The 19,124-nt window shown below is 44.9% G+C and overlaps 1 protein-coding gene across 4 annotated transcripts in view; it reads right to left on the bottom strand.

Annotated features, from left to right (window-relative positions):
- The window catches only part of VPS13C (vacuolar protein sorting 13 homolog C), a 5,236,720-nt gene that overhangs the window by 2,926,663 nt on the left and 2,290,933 nt on the right, over positions 1 to 19,124 (bottom strand). For all 4 annotated transcript variants that reach the window (XM_069624493.1, XM_069624490.1, XM_069624491.1 and 1 more), the window contains one exon: positions 18,496 to 18,599. In XM_069624493.1, the coding sequence (XP_069480594.1) occupies positions 18,496 to 18,599 (104 nt within the window). The remainder of the gene's footprint in view (positions 1 to 18,495; positions 18,600 to 19,124) is intronic.

Here is a 19,124-nt window from a genome sequence, read left to right as displayed (position 1 = left end):
AGGGGATACTGTGGTTGCCGAGGCCCGATAGACCTATTCAAATGTACTATAGTGTTATAACCGCAACAACGGGACAGGCTTGGGACCAAGCGATCAAAAGGGCGCATATCACCTCCTTTCCATCCCCCTACACTCCCTTGCACGGCAACCCGCAGTTTTCTCCAGCATGTGCACGGGAATCGGCATTTGGTATCTGGGACCAGGGGGGTTGCAGAATGCTGAGAGATATGTTAATTGGCGAGGAGGTCAAACAATTTGAGCAGTGTAAAATTGACTTCGGTATAGGTGAGACGCAGAGGTTTTCCTATCTTCAGCTGAGACACCGGCTCTTTCACCCGTCAGTTAAACATGCAGGGTCTCGCCCTCTCACTCCTTTCGAAGAAAAAAAAAACATGGACACGGACTCGGGGGATAAAGGGGTCCTGGCATCTATCTATAAACACATCAAGCAAGGGGAAGTCCTGTTGAGTAGAAGATATATGAAGAAATGGGAGGGAGATACTGGAACAGTGATTCCTGAGCCAACTTGGGTAAACCTTTGGTCTCCGATCCCTAAACTCGCAAGGTCAATCCAAATTCGGGAAATGTGGCTGAAATTGATGTTCTAATGGCACCTGACCCCGGTCAGGTTAAATATTTCCTGATGTGTCTAGGAGGTGCTGGAGGGAGTGCGGGGCAGAGGGCTCATGGGCCCATATCTGGTGGGAATGTCCTAAAATTGACACTTTTTGGGTCCAGGTTCAACGGGCGGTTTACCAGGTTCTAGGAGTTAGGGTTGGCCAAAATAGGGGGTTGGACTTGGTGGGCTTGAACGGGGTATTAGCAACCCTCACAGCGAAGGCAGATTGTAAGCTTTACGTGATGATGATGATGGCGGCAGCCCTGGTTTTGGCTCGGCAATGGAAATATAAAGACCTGCTACAGGAACATGAATGGATTATTAAACTCTGGTTGTTTGTTGCTTTAGAATGGCTCACCTACTCTATCCAGGGAGACCACTTGCGATTTGTCTCAGACTGGTCCAAATTATTGTCCTAACTAAAAGCGGGGTTGGTGTCCCAAGGTTATGGAGCTCCTTGGCATAATTGCCCCGCAAGATGAATCGGATTTGTGAAGGACGGGTGGAGAGGAGCCAATCATCCGCACCTGGGAAGATAGAGTCCCCCCCTTTTTGCATTAGCCGCGGCTGGTTTCATACGCAAAGTTGCAATTTGGGTGACTCTTGGATGGAGGTGGGGGTGGTCGGGGAGGGGGGGAGGTAGGGTTGGGGGGTTTGTTCTCTTGTTGATGGTTTCTGTATTTTGATTAAAACTGCTAATAAAAATGTATTTATTTAAAAAAAGAAGTACTAGCTAGAGAACACAAGCATGTAAACGAAATCCTACAAAATGCATACACTTGGAAACATAGTGAACTAACTGCTATCAGGTCTGTGGTGCTAGTCGATATATCAATTTAGCAATAAACTCTGTTTGTTTATTGATTTGAATGGCGCACCAAACCCAAGGGTATCTGGGCGCACTTGCAGGGAAGTTACAGGTATACTTTAGGCATGAGTTACAATGTTACAACAGGAAATGCAAAAAATATAACAAGATATACAACATATTACATTGGTTATTTACAAAGAGGTTACAGCAAAAATACAAAATATAATTGAGAGCTTATGTACAAATGCAGCTTAAAATTGAGCGGTTATGTACATCATGATGCAAAGACTCAAACCGTCATGTAGAGGTAGGCCAGTGGTCATTGGCTCTGATCCAGTTTAGGGTGTTGCGCCTGAAGTTGGGGAAGGGTTGGTCCGCTCTTAGAGACGGCAGGAGGGCATTCCAGTACTGAGCTGCCATAACGGGGAAACTACTTCCCCCCGCTTTTTTCAGTTTGAATCTAGGAACAACCAGGCAGAAGGAGTTTGCTGTCCTGTTCAGTCGTGCTGTGGATTTTCTGATGATTCTCTCAGAGAGGTAGGGTGGGGCAGCTTTGTTGAGGCATTTTTGGGTTAGAGAGACTGTTTTGAGCAGCATTTTGTCGTTGATAGACAGCCATTTGGTTCTGTCTTCTTATCTCTGAGATATCTTCAAGTCTCAGAATGCCCCGAGCGGTTCTAAGAGCATTGTTCTGGAGGATTTGGATTATATTGAGAATGTGCTTGCTTGCACTTAGGTATAGGGCATTACACTATTCCAACTTGGAGAGGATGAGGGCTCTGGCTAGGATGGTGCAGCTGTCCTTGGAGAGGAAGGGTTTGCAAGCTCTGATCAGCTTGCAGGTGTATGCCGTAGCGGAGACAATGGCATTGACCTGTTTGCCTAGGGTGAGAGTAGAGATTAGGTAGAAGCCTAGAGTTTTTACTTCTTTAACCACTTTGATGTGATTCCCATCGATGTTGAATGAGGTAAATTTGGGACTAAGTTTGTTAAGGTTAACTGCAGTTCTGAGTATAAGGAGCTCAGTTTTATCGTCGTTCAAGCAGAGGCCGTGGGCGGCCATCCATGCTTGGATGATTTGGTATATTTTATTTACTAGGGCCATGTCCTTGTTGTAGTCCCCGGTAAGCGGTATGAGGATCTGGGTGTCATCTGCATAGTTAGTGTAGGTGACACCCAGATGGTCTAGGTCATCAAACAATGGCTTTCTAAATATGTTGTACAGAGTTGGTGAAACGCAGGTGTTATGGAGAATTCTCTGTTTAGGCTGAATTTCCTAACCTAGTGAGTCCCCCAGCAGCTTTGCTGGATTTCTGGAGTTTGTTTTTTTCTCCTGCCAAGAGTGAGTCTCTTATCCTCACACTCTTGGACATGATTTGAGGGGTTCCTTTGACTGTTAATGTGTTTTATGGGCTATGGGGTCTTTTACTCCATAGGGTCTCATGTGTTTTTACTATGTGTGTTACACAGCACCCTCAGTGCAGTGACACAGGGGTGTTTTAGTGACACCCCACCATAGACTCCATACCCTGGGACTGACTACTGTCTCCCAGGGCATTTAAAGTCACCATTGGCTTTACTAGTCCCAAATTATGAACAGAAACCAGTACAAACCATCATATTGTGGGCGTACTGGTCGGGGCAATTCGATTGCTCCGGGGTCTGTTATTCGAGGGGGCACGTCTCCGTCCCCCCTGATCGAGTTTTGGCTGGTGGCAGTGGATACTACTTTTTATATTCGACCGCGAATATATCTCTATGGGATTTTCCCATTGTTCGAGGCTACCAACTTTAATTATTTAATTCTCATAGCCTCGAACATACCGCCGGTTTATTTATTTAATGTTAATTTGCCGGTTGGTATTTTTTTGCCAGAACTCGATTCTAAAATGGCGTTTGTGTTCTCTTCTGTTACTCCAACCCAAGTCGAGCCCTTTGTTCCACTTTTTGGCGGGCTTCTCCAAAGAAGCCTCCAAAAGTGGTGCCACTCTGTCTGGGTACCACAGGGGGTGTGGGAGGGGGTTTAGGCACCCTGGACTGAGTTACCTTGGTAACTCAAGTCGCACTCTTGTGTGATTGGCCCAAGTGGTGAGCCGGCCAGCTCACCACTTACCATGTTTGATTGACAGCTAGGCTGAGTGAATGGGGGTGTGCTGCACAAAAGCAGGGCTTTTGGGACTAGAACTTTAGAAGTCGCCACAGGACCTGAAAATCCGACGAGGGAGAAGCTGAGCCGACCTGCTACGATACCACCGGTGGAGCCCTGTTGAACTGGCTCACCACTTCCCAACGACAGAGAAGATCTCCCGGCTGGAGAGTCTTCTTCCCCTGACTGGTGGGCACAACCAGTTTACCTTCTTTTTCTCGCATGCCCGGATGTCTTGTGGTCGAATGGCCCGTGCCAAGCACCCCGGCAACCGGATAGCCACTTAGCACTGGACCGCGAATAAAAGGACCGCTCCTTTCAACTGAGAACTCCGCGGCTGGTTTCTTCCCTGGCAGTGCAACGGACTCCTGTCTTCCTCCCCGACGAAATCCTCTCTTCCCCCGGACGAAGCACCGACTTGCACCCGCTGCCAGGAACAACTGCCCCCCCTGGAGTATTCTGACCACTTTAAGGTACCGTGTCCGCCAGGCCTCCCTTTCTAAAGATTGCTACAAGGTAATAATCCCTTAGCCTTCTGGACTGGGCTGGCCGCCTTGACCATCTAACTGGTCCCTTTCTTTTTGGTCCAACTCTTTCTGAACTGATTGTGAGTCTTTTGGGCACTTTGAACCGTGTGACCTTGGACACATTTCGACCGAAGCCTCTTAAAGTGGGTCCAGCCTTGTTAACTTTGACATTACGGTTTTAACCTGCCTTCTTCTCCTACTGTGTTCTTCCAAAAGTGTTGGGATCTGTTTCTATCTTTGCTCTGCCTTTCTCTCCCTTTTAAACCGATTGATTAGAGGGCCATCTTCGTTAAGCGCTCACCGCTGTCTGAAAATAAGTGTTCATTTACTTAAGACTTGTCTAACTAATCGTTGAAGGGAGTGTATATCTTTTAGTGACCGTGTTTTTGAACTGCTTGATATTAGTGCCAGTGTGTTTTATTAGATGTGGTTTTAAATAAATAATTATATCTCTTTTACACCAAGCTCTGGTCAGTGTTTGCTTGTTCTACTGTGTTCTTTTTGACCTATTGTGAATACTCTGTATACTGCCTAACTCTTCTTGAGGGAAGTGTGACTGCTCAGCCACAGCTACCAAGTGAATCTGTGTGGTACAGACTGCTACCAAGTGGGTTTACTGCCAAACACCCGTAGTCTTAAATCTTTTGCAGTGGTCCCAGAGGGAACTGCACAGGTTTCTGCCTAACAGCAGGAGCCCTGTGGCATGCCACATGTGATTGGAATCGGGTCAGCAGCCGCTGAGGGAGCGAAGACTCATGGTCCTGCTGTTCAAAAAGGATTGGATCCATGCTACGGCATCCTTGGAAAAGTGGGCGGCTGAGGCAAGGAGTGTGCATAGCACTTTGTGGTCCACCAGATCAAAGGCGGCAGATAGGTCAAGGAGAAGTAGCAGGGCTGTTTTCCCCTTATCTTTAAGCTAATTGATCTGGGTTTTTAAGTCTATCAGCGCTGTTTCGGTGCGGTGTTGTGGCCTAAAGTCAGATTGGCGGACTCCTAGGAGGTGGTTGGTCTCCAGATATTTCTGTATCTGAAGATATGCTACTTTATCTAGGATTTTAAGTAGGAACGGTACCGTAGTGATTAGCCTGTAGTTTGTGGGAATGGTGGGGTCTAGAGTTTTTTTACAAGGGGTAGGACCCATGACTCCTTTAAATTGCTAGGGACGGTGCCTGATGAGAAAGAGGCATTAATCAATTTTGAGGTTAATGGTGCTAGGTCTCTTGCGGCATCTTTGATGATCTGTGCTGGGCAGCTGTCTCCCTGACACTTTGAAGGCTTAAGGGAGGAGATCTTTTTTTCTACCTCGATGATGGAGACTCTGAATCTTAAAGGTGGTTTAGTGGCGTGCGTTGGGTAGGTTAGGTAAATTTGCTCTATGTACATAGAAATGTATGCATGTGGTGGTTCTTTATTCAATGCACTTTTTATGCCGACACGTGTTTTGACCTTATGTCGTTCTCAAGGATAATCTTGCGCTTACAGAATCAATATCTTCATAAATGATACATCACATTCATTATTGAGTAACCCAAAATTACATTGTGATCAAAACCCATTCCTGATCATACAGGCGGAAAAGGGGTGAACAATATACCCCTATTGTTCAAATTATACATGTGGAATGTGTTTCGAGAAACAATTGGAGATACACGCAGTAATTTTTAACTATTTGCATGAAACCAAAATTCTTTATACCAAAATTCATAAATGGTCAATAAAATAATTGATTACACAGAAAGAACAAAGAATTTGAAAAATTGAGAGAGCTGGAGAAAAAGAAAAGAAAAATAAATAGGAGAAACACATGAGCAGTATTTAATAGCTCCATAAATATATGTGAGTTTCATATTATATATCTGCTGCATCTCTGGATGTGACTATTTACAACGTCTATAACCAATGCCATTGAGAGTAGTTGGCCACTCACATTCCAGTTTTTACATTCTGTATAGAAAAGGATAATTATTTTAATTGTGCAGGTGGGGATAGTTGAAATCCCAGTGTTAAGATGCCGTAAAGAAGTGTTCTTACTGGTAGTATGTGCATCCAATATTTAATATATGGATTTAGGCCATATAAAACCCTATATGTGCTGCATAAGAGAAAGGGACTAGCTGAGGTATAGTTACTCAATTCTTCATCATTCATATTGATGTCATGGGTGTTATTCTTAGCAGTGCACGGTGGTGGTGCGAGTTATGGTTGCTTAGCTTACCATAACTGGCAGATTTCAGGGGGTTTTTGGTTTTACTTATAACCATAACATCCTTTTAACAAAGTTTTTTCATTGAATTTCATAGGTTTTCATTAGTGCAACTTAACCATAACGTCCCCTTATCAAAGTTTTTTTTCACTGAAGTTCATGGGTTTTTATTAGTGCAACTTAACCATAACGTCTACGAACATCTGACTTCATTGCGGACCTTCCAGACAGTGCCACATGACCATATGCTGGCGCGCGGCATGATGACATGTCCGAGAACCCGTCCGCACTTCACGATAAGATCCGTGCTTCGCGGACAGTTCGGGACTGCATTTTCTACTGATCTAGGAACTTTCAACTTCAAAATTTCCCTTGCACAGCTCCAACACCTATTCCTACTCATCCATTAACAATCTAGTACACGGTACATACTTTCAGAAAAAATGCTATTTATCTTAAAATGGAATCAGCCAATGCCATCCCTCCTCCCCAAGAGATGAGAAACACTGCCCCCTACCTTAGAAAATAACACACGCACAACATTTTCCCCTGTCCACCTTCCCCCCTCCATATTAGTGTTTGGTGCCTCTTCCCTCATTTCCCTCCCCACCTTACGTTCTAAGCTCTCCTGCCAAAACAAAAATTCATGCATCCAAAAACAATAAAAGAAATGTTCCTTTAGGAACCACCTTTCACAGTTAAAAAATAGAAATAAAAAAAAGTACATAGACTCAATAAGATTTTCCAACATTTCCATTTGCATTTTGTGTTATGCTAATGGCAATATTGTGGCGTTTATCCCCCGTTCCAGGGATGGAATGGTGGATACCGGCCTGTCAGCCCAAGTTATCAGCCTAAGCGAAGCGAGAGTGGATAACGAGGTCTCCGGACCATTATCCCCCCCATTCCAGCCCCTGTAATAGGGGATGAAGGCCTTTAGCACCCTAGGTTCCCAAAGTGGGAACCCGGGGTTCTAAAAAATAGATTTTTCTTCCTACACCGGGATGCCTGTGGCATCCCGGTGTAGGAAGGAAAATCCTTTTCCAAGTTGGCCACCATGGAAAGGGAAGGCAGGGTTCTGTACAGGGCCCCTCTTTTCTTTCCATGGCAGCCTGCAGAAGGCGAAAAGAGAACCCTATGACCACATTACCACAAGCACATTTTTCTTCCCTTTCAAACCTATCCCAATTTCGAATAACTTTTCCAAAAAGCCAGTCCCAGGTAGACATGGCCACTTTAACCCCATGTGTTGTCCCTCGTGGTCATGGCCAGTAGCCGAATTGTCCGGATCATGACCTTATTCGATGATCCAGACAATTTGGCCATTGGCCATGGCCACAGGCTACACCTCAGTCACCAAAGGTAAATCACTATTTTTTGTGTCAAAAAACAAAATCCATTCAGACTTTACGAAAACATTTATATCTAGATCTATAATCTTTTTGCAAACCTTTGTGTAGATTTGTCAAATGGCACCACATGTATAAGCCTTTACAATATTTTGGGACCCCCTCTCTTGACAAAATCCCACCAAACTTTGCAAAAACATTTATATCTAGATCTATTATCAGTTTGCCAAAATAAGTGTAGATTCGTCAAATTGTACCTCATTTATAAACCTTTACATTATATTGGAACCCCCACTCTTATTTGGCTCCCCCTTGACAAAATCCCACCAAACTTAGCAAACACATTCAGAATCAGGACAGGAATATAAATGCAACATTTCATGTGGTTACATTAAGTGGTGCCAAAGTTATATGCCATCCAAAAACTGCCCCCAAACATCTGTGTCCCCGAACTTCTCAGGACTGTCCGCGAACATCCGAACTGTTCGCTGACTTTTGCAGCAAAAACCACCCTTTTTTTGCTTCTTGTAGTCATATTCCATCCCATCCTCATCACCCCTCACCTCCCCAGAGATTATTTGATAAGTTTGACAAGTGCAATGTTGTGTTTTTTAATGTTTTTTACTGCGATGTGTGCGGACACTGGCCGATGTCCGCAAATCCAGGATGGCGGGCGTTTCCAAAAATCGGACGCACCTCACGCTTCCCGCCAACCAATTAGCGAACACGTTGTGTGTCCACGGACATGACTAAAGTCTATTAGCCAATCGGTGTCCTGTCCGCGGAGCGAATAGGGAAGTGTGTCCGCGGAGCAGACAGATATCAAACATTTTTTTTGTCTTATGTTTTGGTCGTTTAAAAAAAAAACGACTGGACGGATTTACACCAAATTAACAAACGCACACTTTCCGGACCAAGCCGCCGCTCCTCACGCAAATTTGGTGAGAATCCGTCCAGCGGTTTGGGCTGTAGGCGTGAGCAAAGTTTTTTCCCATTATGTCTATGGGGGGAAAAAAAATGTGGGACCCCCCCCTATAGCTTTGCCTCCCCTTGACCAAACCTCACCAAACTTTGCAAGAAAATTCAGAGTGGGGCATATACTTATTTTGCAAAGTTTGGTGAGGATTTGTTCAGGGGGAGCGGAGTTATAAGCCACCCATAAAAGTGCTCTTCTTATAGCTAGACATCACATGTCTAGCTCACTCTTTTTTTTCCTTTACTGATATATCTAGGCCAGTAACAGTCAGGAACAAAAAATTCACTATACTATAGTAAAAAGTACTATATTTGTAGAGTTATACTTCAAATCTGTTCTTACAGTAATTCACTTAGGGTCCACTCAAAGCATATGAAACATATACAAAGGGGAAAACACAGACTTGGAAGACAGCAATGCTTTCAATGTATGAAGATGATTAGAAGGTTATCAACACTGTCTTATAATTCTGTTGTTTTTTTATTACTGTACTTTCCCTGGATATGCTCATATTTGTACACATTGCACTTACACTACTTTCCTTAGGGTCTAGTCACAATATGTGATAGTTATACATAGGGAAGTAGTAGCTTTGAAGCAGAGCATTCATTTCTGTGCATAAAGATAATCAGTTAGGTTATGAAGATTGTCGGGTAATGCTGCTGTTTTTTTGTTTGCTTCAATTTCCCTGTATATGCTCTATTTGTATGTGTTATTGTCTGTTTGTGTGCAGTAATGCAATAATGTAGTAAGTGGGTTTGATTAGGTACTTATTAAATGTTTCACAGTATGCAAGACTCTAATAAGAAAGCATTTATATTTAGTATTTAACAGGGCAGGATTATTAATATTGCATCTTCATCATGTCTGCTGCACACTATGCCTATGTTACTACATGTGTACCTTAGTATATTGGGAAAAACTTCATAATACAATTCTATTTCGATTAATGCAATACTTAATGCACTGTTAGGCAGAAACCTGTGCAGTTCCCTCTGGGACCACTGCAAAAGATTTAGGACTACAGGTGTTTGGCAGTAAACCCACTTGGTAGCAGTCTGTACCACTCAGATTCACTTGGTCGCTGTGGCTGAGCAGTCAGACTTCCCTCAAGAAGAGTTAGGCAGTATACAGAGTATTCACAATAGGTCAAGAGAACACAATAGAACAAGTAAACACTGACCAGGGCTTGGTGTAAAAGAGATATAATTATTTATTTAAAACCACATCTAGAAAAACACACAGGCACTAATAGTAAGCAATTAAAAAACACGGTCACTAAAAGATATACACTCCCTTAAAAGAATATTAGACAAGTCTTAAGTAAAGCCCCACTTATTTTCAGACAGCGGTGAGCGCTTAACGTAGATGGCACTCTAATAATTTGTTTTAAAAAGGGAGAGAAAAGCAGAGAATAAATTGAAACAGATCCCAACACTTTTTCACGAACACAACAAGAGAGGAAGGCAAAGTAACACCGTGAATTCAGAGTCAGTAGGCCAGATCTGCTTTAAGAGGATCAAAACGAAATGTGTCCAAGGTCACACGGTTGCAGTGCACAAAAGTCTTGTAACGGTTCAAAAAGGAGTTGGACCAAAGAAAGGGACCAGTTAGAGGGTCAAGGCGGCCAGCCCAGTCCAGAAGGTTAAGGGGTTATTATTACCTTGTAGCAATCTTTAGAAAGGGAGGCCTGGCGGACACGGTACCTTAAAGTGGTGAGAACAATCCAGCGGGGGCAGTTGTTCCTGGCAGCGGATGCTTCATCCGAGGGAAGAGAGGATCTCGTCGGGGAGGAAGACAGGAGTCCGTTGCACTGCCAGGGAAGAAACCAGCCACAGAAATTCTCAGGTACAAGGAGCGGACCGTTGATTCGCGGTTCAGTGGTAAGTAGCTATCCGGCTGCCGGGGTGCTTGGCACGGGTAGTTCGACCCCAAACCAGTCTGGGGTGCGAAGAAAAGAAGGTAAACTGGTTGTGCCCACCAGTCAGGGGAAGAAGCCTCTCCAGCCGGGAGATCTTCTCTGTCGTTGGGAAGTGGTGAGCCGGTTCCGCAGGGCTCCACCGATGGTGTCGTCGTGGTAGGTCGGCTCAGCTTCTCCCTCGTCGGATTCTAAGGTCCTGTGGCGACTTCTGAAGTTCCAGTCCCCAAAGCCCTGCTTTTATGCAGCATACCCCCATTCACTCAGCCTAGCTGTCAATCAAACATGCTAAGTGGTGAGCCGGCCGGCTCACCACTTGGGCCAATCACACAAGAGTGTGACTTGAGTTACCAAGGTAACTCAGTCCAGGGTGCCTAAACCCCCTCCCACACCCCCTGTGGTACCCAGACAGAGTGGTACCACGACTTGGGTTGGGGTCACAGAAGAGAACACAAACGCCATTTTAGAATCGAGTCCTGGCAAAAAATACCAACCGCCGAAATTAATATTAATTAAATAAACCGGCAGTATGTTCGAGGCTATGAGAATTAAATAATTAAAGTTGGTAGCCTCGAACAATGGGAAAATCCCATAGGGAAATATTCGCGGTCGAATATAAAATGTAGTATGCACTGCCACCAGCCAAAACTCGATCAGGGGGGACGGAGACGTGCCCCCTCGACTAACAGACCCCGGGGCAATCTAATTGCTCCGACCAGTACGTCCACAATATGATGGTTTGTACTGGTTTCTGTTAATAATTTGGGACTAGTAAAGCCAATGGTGACTTTACATGCCCTGGGAGACAGTAGTCAGTCCCAGGGTATGGAGTTTATGGTGGGGTGTCACTATGACAACCCTGTGTTACTGCACGGAGGGTGCTGTGTAACACACATAGTAAAAACACATGAGACCCTATGGAGTAAAGGACCCCATAGCCCAGGAAACACATTAACAGTCAAAGGAACACCATAAATCATGCCCAAGAGTGGGAGGAAAAGAGTCTCACTCTTGGCAGGAGAAAAAAACAAACTCCAGAAATCCAGCAAAGCTGCTGGGGGACTCACTAGGTTGGGAAATTCAGCCTAAAGAGAGAATTCTCCCTAACATGCACTACATACCTCATGATATGTATTCCAATGATCCTTGACACTTTTTTGTCAACATTATAAAAAGAATCCCTTGTACAGACTTTTCATGAAAAGTAAATGCACGTGTGATGTCATCAGTGATGTCATCAATGACATTTGTGAAGTCATCTTTGATATCCTGGGTGTTAGTCTTAGCAGTGCAAGGTGGTGGCGCGAGTTATGGTTACTTAGCTTACCATAACTGGCAAATTTAAGGGTTTTTTCGGTTTTACTTGGAACTATAACGTCCCTTTAACAAAGTTTTTTTACCGAATTTCATATGTTTTAGTAGAGCAACTTAACCATATCGTCCCTTTAACAAAGTTTTTTTACTAAATTTCATAGGTTTTTTAGTGCAACTTAACGATAATGTCCCTTTAAATGGATGAAGGCCACTAGCACCCTAGGTTCCCAAAGCGGGAACCCGGGTGCTAAAAAAAAAGATTTTTCTTCCCACACCGGGACGCGTGCAGCATCCCGGTGTAGGAAGGAAATTCCTTTACCAAGATGGCCACCATGGAAAGGGAAGGTGGGTTCCATACAGGGCCCCTCTTCGCTTTCCATGGCAGCCTACAGAAGGCAAAAAGAACTCTATGACCATATTACCACAAGCATATTTTTCTTCCCTTTGAAATCTATACCAATTTCGAATAACTTTACCACAAAGCCAGTCCCAGGAGGACATGGCCACTTTAACCCCATGTTTTGTCCCTCATGGTCATGGCCAGTATCCAAATTGTCCAGATCATACCTTATTATATGACCCGGACAATGTGGCCACCGCCCATGACCACAGGCTACACCTCAGTCACCAAAGGTATATCACTATTTTTTTTACCTACATTATGACACTGGTCAAAAAATAAAACACAGGCACATTTGCAAAACCATGCTTTTAGGTCCTTCTCAATGCTCCTTACACAAGTTTGCTGGAAATCCACCCATGTTTTATTTTTTCAAAAGTGTCAAATATATGCACAAACAATCGTCATATAACCTAACCCCCACTTGACAAAATCCGTTCAGACTTTACAAAAACATGTATATCTAGATCTATAATCTTTTTGCAAACCTTTGTGTAGATCTGTCAAATGGCACCAGAATAATAAGCCTTACAATATTTTGGGACCCCCCCTCTAATTTTGCCCCTCTTGACAAAATCCCACCAAACTTCCAAAATCATTTATATCTATAGGTATTATCAGTTGCCCAAATTAAGTGTAGATTCATCAAATGGCACATCATTTATAAGCTTTTACATAATTTTGGGATCCCCCTCTAGTTTTGCCCCTCTTGACAGAATCCCACCAAACTTTGCCAAGAGCGGGTGAAGTAGTTGCGCACATGCGTGGTTTTCGTTTGCTCGTGTCACTAACTCTGCTGCGGTCTTCACTGATACGTGTTTCTTCCAACGCGTTTGCACAGACTTCTCTGCTGCGTGAAATCTCCTATGCATGTGTGCTCTGCAATGTCAACTCTTCTAAGCATGAGCGTGGTCTACACTGCTACGTGCTTCCTTCAACACGTGTGCGCAGTCTTCGCAGCTATGTGTTTTCCACAATGCGTGTGCGTGGTCTTCACAGCTACGTGTTTTCTACAGCACATGTGCACGGTCTTTGCAGCTACGTGTTTTCCACAGCGCGTGAGCGCAGTTTTCACTGCTACGTGTTTTCCGTTAATGCCTGTGCGCGGTCATCATTTCTGCGTGTTTTTCTTCAACGCGTGTGAATGTTCGGATGAGGCATGTGTGAGCTCGGATTCATCTAATTTCTGCGTGTTTTTCTTCAACAAGTGTGCGTGCTCGGATAAGGCGCCTGTGAGTTCGGATTTATCTGTTAAGAGCGTGCGTTCGAGTTTGAAAAAGATACACTGCTACATGTTTCCTTCAATGTGTGTGTGCAGTCTTCTCAGCTACGCGTTATCTACAGTGCATGTGCGTGGTCTTCGCAGCTATGTGTTTTCTACAATGCATGTGTGTGGTCTTTGCAGCTACGTGTTATCTACAGTGCGTGTGTGCGGTCTTCGCAGCTACCTGTTTTCTACAGCACGTGTGCGCAGTCTTTTCTGCGTGTTTTCTTCAACGCGTGCCCGTGTTCGGATGAGGCACGCGTGAGAGTTTGAAAAAGAAAGTGTCTGCGCGTTTTGACTGGCGCAGTAAATGTCAAGAGCGGGTGAAGTAGTTGTGTGTGTGCGCTTTACCACATGAACTCTTCTATGCGTGAGCCTGGTCTACACCGCTATGTGCTTTCTTCGTGTTCAGATGTTTTTTAGTTAACACGTTTTTTTGCTTCTTGCAGCCATATTCCATCCCATGATCACCCCTCACCTCCCCAAAGATTATTTGATAAGTTTGACGAGTGCAATGTTGTGTTTTTTTTATATGTTTTACTGCGATGTCGCAGACACTGGGTGCGAATCCAAGATGGTAGGCGTCTCCAAAAATCTGACGCACTTCACGCTTCACCCGAGCCAATCAGAGAGCATGTCACATGTCCACGGACATGACGCAAGCTGCTTGGCCAATTCGTGTCCTGTCTGCGGAGCGAACAGGGAAGTGCGTCCGTGGAGCGGACATAGATATCACTAATTGTTTTGCCTTACGTTTTGGTCATTTTAAAAAAAACTACTGGATGGATTTACAACAAATTAACAAAAGCACGCTTTCGGGACCAAGCCGCTTGCTCCTGCCGCAAATTTGGTGAAAATCCATCCAGCGGTTTGGGCTGTAGGCATGAGAAAAGTTTTTTCCCCATTATGTCTATGGGAAAAACAGAAGTTTTGGGACCCCCCTATAACTTTGCCCCCCCGGACCAACCCTGACCAAACTGAGTGGGCCATATACGTTTTTTGCAAAGTTTGGTGAGGATTCGTCCAGGGGGAGCAAAGTTTTAAGCCGCCCAAAAAGTGCTCTTCCTATGGGATTAGCAATTTAACCATAACTACACAGCCACTACCGTGGCTGCGTAATATACACACACACATATGGGATACATTACTCACCGTAATCGTATTTCTGATGCTTGTATCTGCTTAGATTCACATGCTGTGCATAGGCCGACATCTAGTGGAAGCTGCGGAGTATTACAGTTTGTTTTTCGAAAGTCGAAAATGGGCGTCGACACAGGCGTGCCAGTAATATGGTCAATTGTGCAAAGGTCAATTCGGACCCTTGACTTTCATTCAATTCGGTCCTTCGAACAATTGTGTTCGAACAATTTGGGTAATACCGTCATATCAGTGCCCTAGTCCAGGGGGACTCCCCTCTGCACCTCTCCCCTTCAAAGGAATAATTTATGACCAGAGTTTTTTTTTCAGGAGACCCTGCACCCTTTTCTTATTTGTATCCTCCCTAATCTGCACCCCTCGCCATTTCTCTTTCGCCGCCTCCCAGACCATGCATATGTCTACCTCACCTGTATCGATCACTACAAAGTATTTAGAAATTGCCTCACACATCTCCCCCTGGAACCCTGCATCCCCCCAGAGGGAATCATTACACATCCACAATAAATCCTGCTTTCGCAAGCCTATCATGGACAACCCCATATACCCATATACACCAAGTTGTGGTCCGACCAACTGACCAGGACTATGTCACAAGTCAGAACTCTGCTCAACATTTCCCTTTGTACCCATAAGTAATCAATTCGCTATCAGTACTGTGCAGGTGTGAGAAAAAGGTATATCCCCTCACCCCCGATGGAGCTGTCACCACACATCGGAAACCCCCAGAATCCCCCCTGCCCCCCTTTGGGAAATCGGGTGAACCCTCCCACCAGTGCTCGTCCATCCATCGCTGGATCTGCCCACAAGTTGAATTCCCCCCACCAACCCCAACAACAGCGGTCCCCTAGCTTCCTGTAAAATGCAAGGTAAGGTGTTCTTGAGGAAGCCCATTTGACCCCGATTGGGACATTATACGAAACAGTCAAGATCGCCACCCCACTAAACTCCCCTGAAAGCAACAGTGCCCTACCCCCCAGGTCCAAATACGTGGATCTCTCATCTGCAGTCTTTTGTGGAGTAGAATCCCCACTCCTCCCTTCGCTGTATCAGAAGACCAAAGCACCTGCCCAATCTGGCCAGAGGGAATGCAGCACTGCTCTCCCGCCATCATCCTCGACTCTGGGATAAATGGAACATCCAATTATAACCTTTGAAACTCCTGTGCAATAACGGATCGCTTGGTGGGTGCATTCATTCCCTTCACATTTAACGTCACCAGCAGCAAATTGGTCCGCAAGCCTATCCCCCTGCCTGCCCCCAAAGGCATAACCACCTACCCAGTGCCCTACCCAGTGCCAAAGACCATATGTTCCTCCAACTTGCCACACCCTCCCGCCCTCTCGCCCCAACTCAAGCCCTCCCCCAAAACCTGAGACACCCATCAATAAATGGGCCACCAAAGGAGACTTACCCCGACCCCCACTCAAAACATAAGCAATTCAACAAAAAATGCACCCGACATGTTCATGAAAAACAGAGTCCGGCAGGACTCCTCCCATAAAAGTCACCACCTCATCAGGTCCCTTTCATTTCACTGGTGACGGTGTGTTGAGCCTCCTGAATTTCCTCCCTTTGGGAACTCTCTGCCACTGTTCCATGCCCCTGTCCAGTGACTGGGTACCAAGACTTGCCTCGTCTGCCGCCTGGATGGCCCCCTCCCTATCCTTCTCGCTCTCGGTGAGCTGACGCAATACCTGCTGGGCCTCCGACCGGATAGTCACTCTGTAGTCTGCTTCGCCCACCACAAACACCAAGGCAAAAGGATATATCCATCTATACCGGATCCCTCTTTCCAACAGACACAAGGTCAGGGGGCACAATCTCTTCATCTGGACATGATCAAATATGAAACGTCTTGGTCATTCTGAACTGAGTCCTCCTCAAACTGGATAGACTGCTGCTGTTTCGTTCTCTCCAACACTGCCGCTTTATCCACATAGCATAGAAACGTTACCACTACCGACCTCAGGCCCTTACCACGCATCATGTTCCCTCTGTGAGCTCTCTCCAACTCCACTTCCTTACCTCCTTGGTCAAGAACCAGCGTATTTATGAGGGCCTTCACCTTTCTATGCACCTCACTCAGGAACTCTCACTTTAGTTTCTTCAGCCCGAAAATCCAGATGTTATTCCTTCAATCCCTATTCTCCAGATCATCCAATTTTAGCTGCACTTCCTCCTCTCTGGACTCAAGATCCTTCATGATTGCCTCATATTTCATTTCAAATAAATCTGCATTCAGGTGGTTACTTTCCATTCCCTCCACCTTGTTTTCCAATACTTCCACCCTGCCCCGCAGATCCGTAATCAAGGCCTGATTATGGGCCCTCAGTGCCTTGATTTCTTGCAATATGTCCCTGATATCGTCCTTTGTGGAGTGAATAGGAACGCCGCCTTCCCGAGCCTGCGTGGGGGCTCCTCAGTTCCCTGGATTCCTGTTATATCACCAACCCTACTGTTCTGTTGGAGGGATTCTACCTCCACTGACTGACTCAGCTCCAGGATGTCCAATAATTCCCCAGCATCCCCTTGTCATCACAGGACTCTCACTGCCAGTCCAGGCTTGCCTCCAGCCAAAATCTCCACCCTCACCTCTCACCCTGATTAGCACCTCCAATCCAAGGTCACCTTCTGGCTTCCGCAGGCACAGGTAAGACCAGTCCACTACATGCACACTTCTGCCACCGCAGTGAGGACCTCCTGACAAGCAGCAATGCTCTGCCCCATTGGAGGGCCTCCAGAAGTCCGGGTACCCCCGCCGGGTCTCCCGCCACTGGCTCTGGCCCAGGTCCTGCCACTCAGCAAGGCGCGATCCTCTCTGGGGCACACACATAACTCTTCTCACAAGCCGCTGACATCGCCAGGCTATTCTTGGAGTCGTCAATGTCACAAAGCTGCATATTTCGGGTCGGGCACAGCAGCTTATCACTGCACCAGAGCAGGGGGAACTCCGAGCTCATCCTCTAAATGGCCATCTTGGGCCAAGCCCCTGGGTGGTCTCCTATTTGAGCATTTGTAAAACATTTACTGAACAGATTTACACCAAATTTACAAAAGCATGCTTTTTGGTCCAGGTAGCTGCTCCTCATGCAAGTTTAGTACAGGTCCATCCAGCGGTTGGGCCGCAGTGGCGAACAAAAAGGGTTCTCATTCAAGTCTACCCCCCTACAACTTTGACCCCCTTTACGAATCTAGACGCAACATTGTTCATTCATTCACAAACAGGTCTAGACTTCTTTTTGCAACGTTTGAGGATTCGTAAAACGTCACCAAAGCTATAAGCCTCCCGAAAACTGTTCTTCGTATGGTAAAGACAACTTAACCATAAGCACAGGGTTACTATTGTGGACACTGTAATATATGTATCTACAGGAATCCTTTGGGCATTAAACAAATGGAGCATTCTTACTATTAACAATGACACCATCTTCAAGGTTCATACAAGTATACTATACAGAATAACTGCCAAAATATTTAGTGAATATTCTGAAAGACGCACTCAACAATACAGCTCTGCTCCCTACAAGAACTTGTATATTTATCGGACCTATGACTTATCAAGGTCAGAAGGTATCTCAGAGTTGGAACAGAGATATTAAATAGGATGCAGAGATGTTTAATTTCAACATTAAAATGGAGAAATATGACCAATGTGTGCAATAAAATCACAAGATGAAAAAGTGTGATAAAAAATATCAATATGCAGATGATAAGCCTGCAAAGCAGTGAACACACAGATAAAGGTGGCCGAGGTTTAAACATATACCTGTAGCTATACAAATAAATAAGGACAATTGAACAGATTCTTACCTTTTTATGAATAGTGTTTGGGTCAACATCTTTCATGATAACGTCTTTAAGTCTGGCAAATAAGCGTGTCTCACTTGACTGAAGGAACATTGATGAATCTAGTCCTGTGCGGAAAAGAGAAAACACACAAAAATGCTTTACAGTTTAAGTACATGATTGAAATTTAGGTAAAGCTTATTAGAAGATTTGCTTATGAAGGAGACCATTACAATGGTACTATTTAGATGGAGTCTGCCACAACATGGTTGGATACTTTAGAAGCATTGTTGTGGCATAGAGTCTTAAAGATACCTACTGCATTTCCAATTGATGCAATAAGATTTGAGTTGGGTCTACTTTCACAGGTACACTTCTATTATTGTTTCGTAACCTAATTTCCCCAAATCTCGATTCCCTATATGAAGAAACGAAAATTTGCATGGACTACGATCGCCTAAAGAGTGGGGCCATTCATTCTGCCAAGCACATACGATTGACCTGTGAACTGAATATGGACACAGAGACTGCTTTGTAATCCAGTAAGGTCAAAACCCTCTATGATAGAGATTTGGTCAATAAAACCGACCGTTTTCAAAGATACTCTTCTATGAACCATCTTGCTCATGAGCATACAGTTTGTTTAAATGAGT

The sequence above is a fragment of the Ambystoma mexicanum genome, chromosome 11 (genome assembly GCF_040938575.1).
Source record: "Ambystoma mexicanum isolate Mex_15411 chromosome 11, UKY_AmexF1_1, whole genome shotgun sequence".
NCBI classification, from domain to species: Eukaryota; Metazoa; Chordata; class Amphibia; order Caudata; family Ambystomatidae; genus Ambystoma; species Ambystoma mexicanum.
Note: the sequence above shows the minus strand (reverse complement) of the source record. Positions and strands in the feature narration are given on the sequence as shown.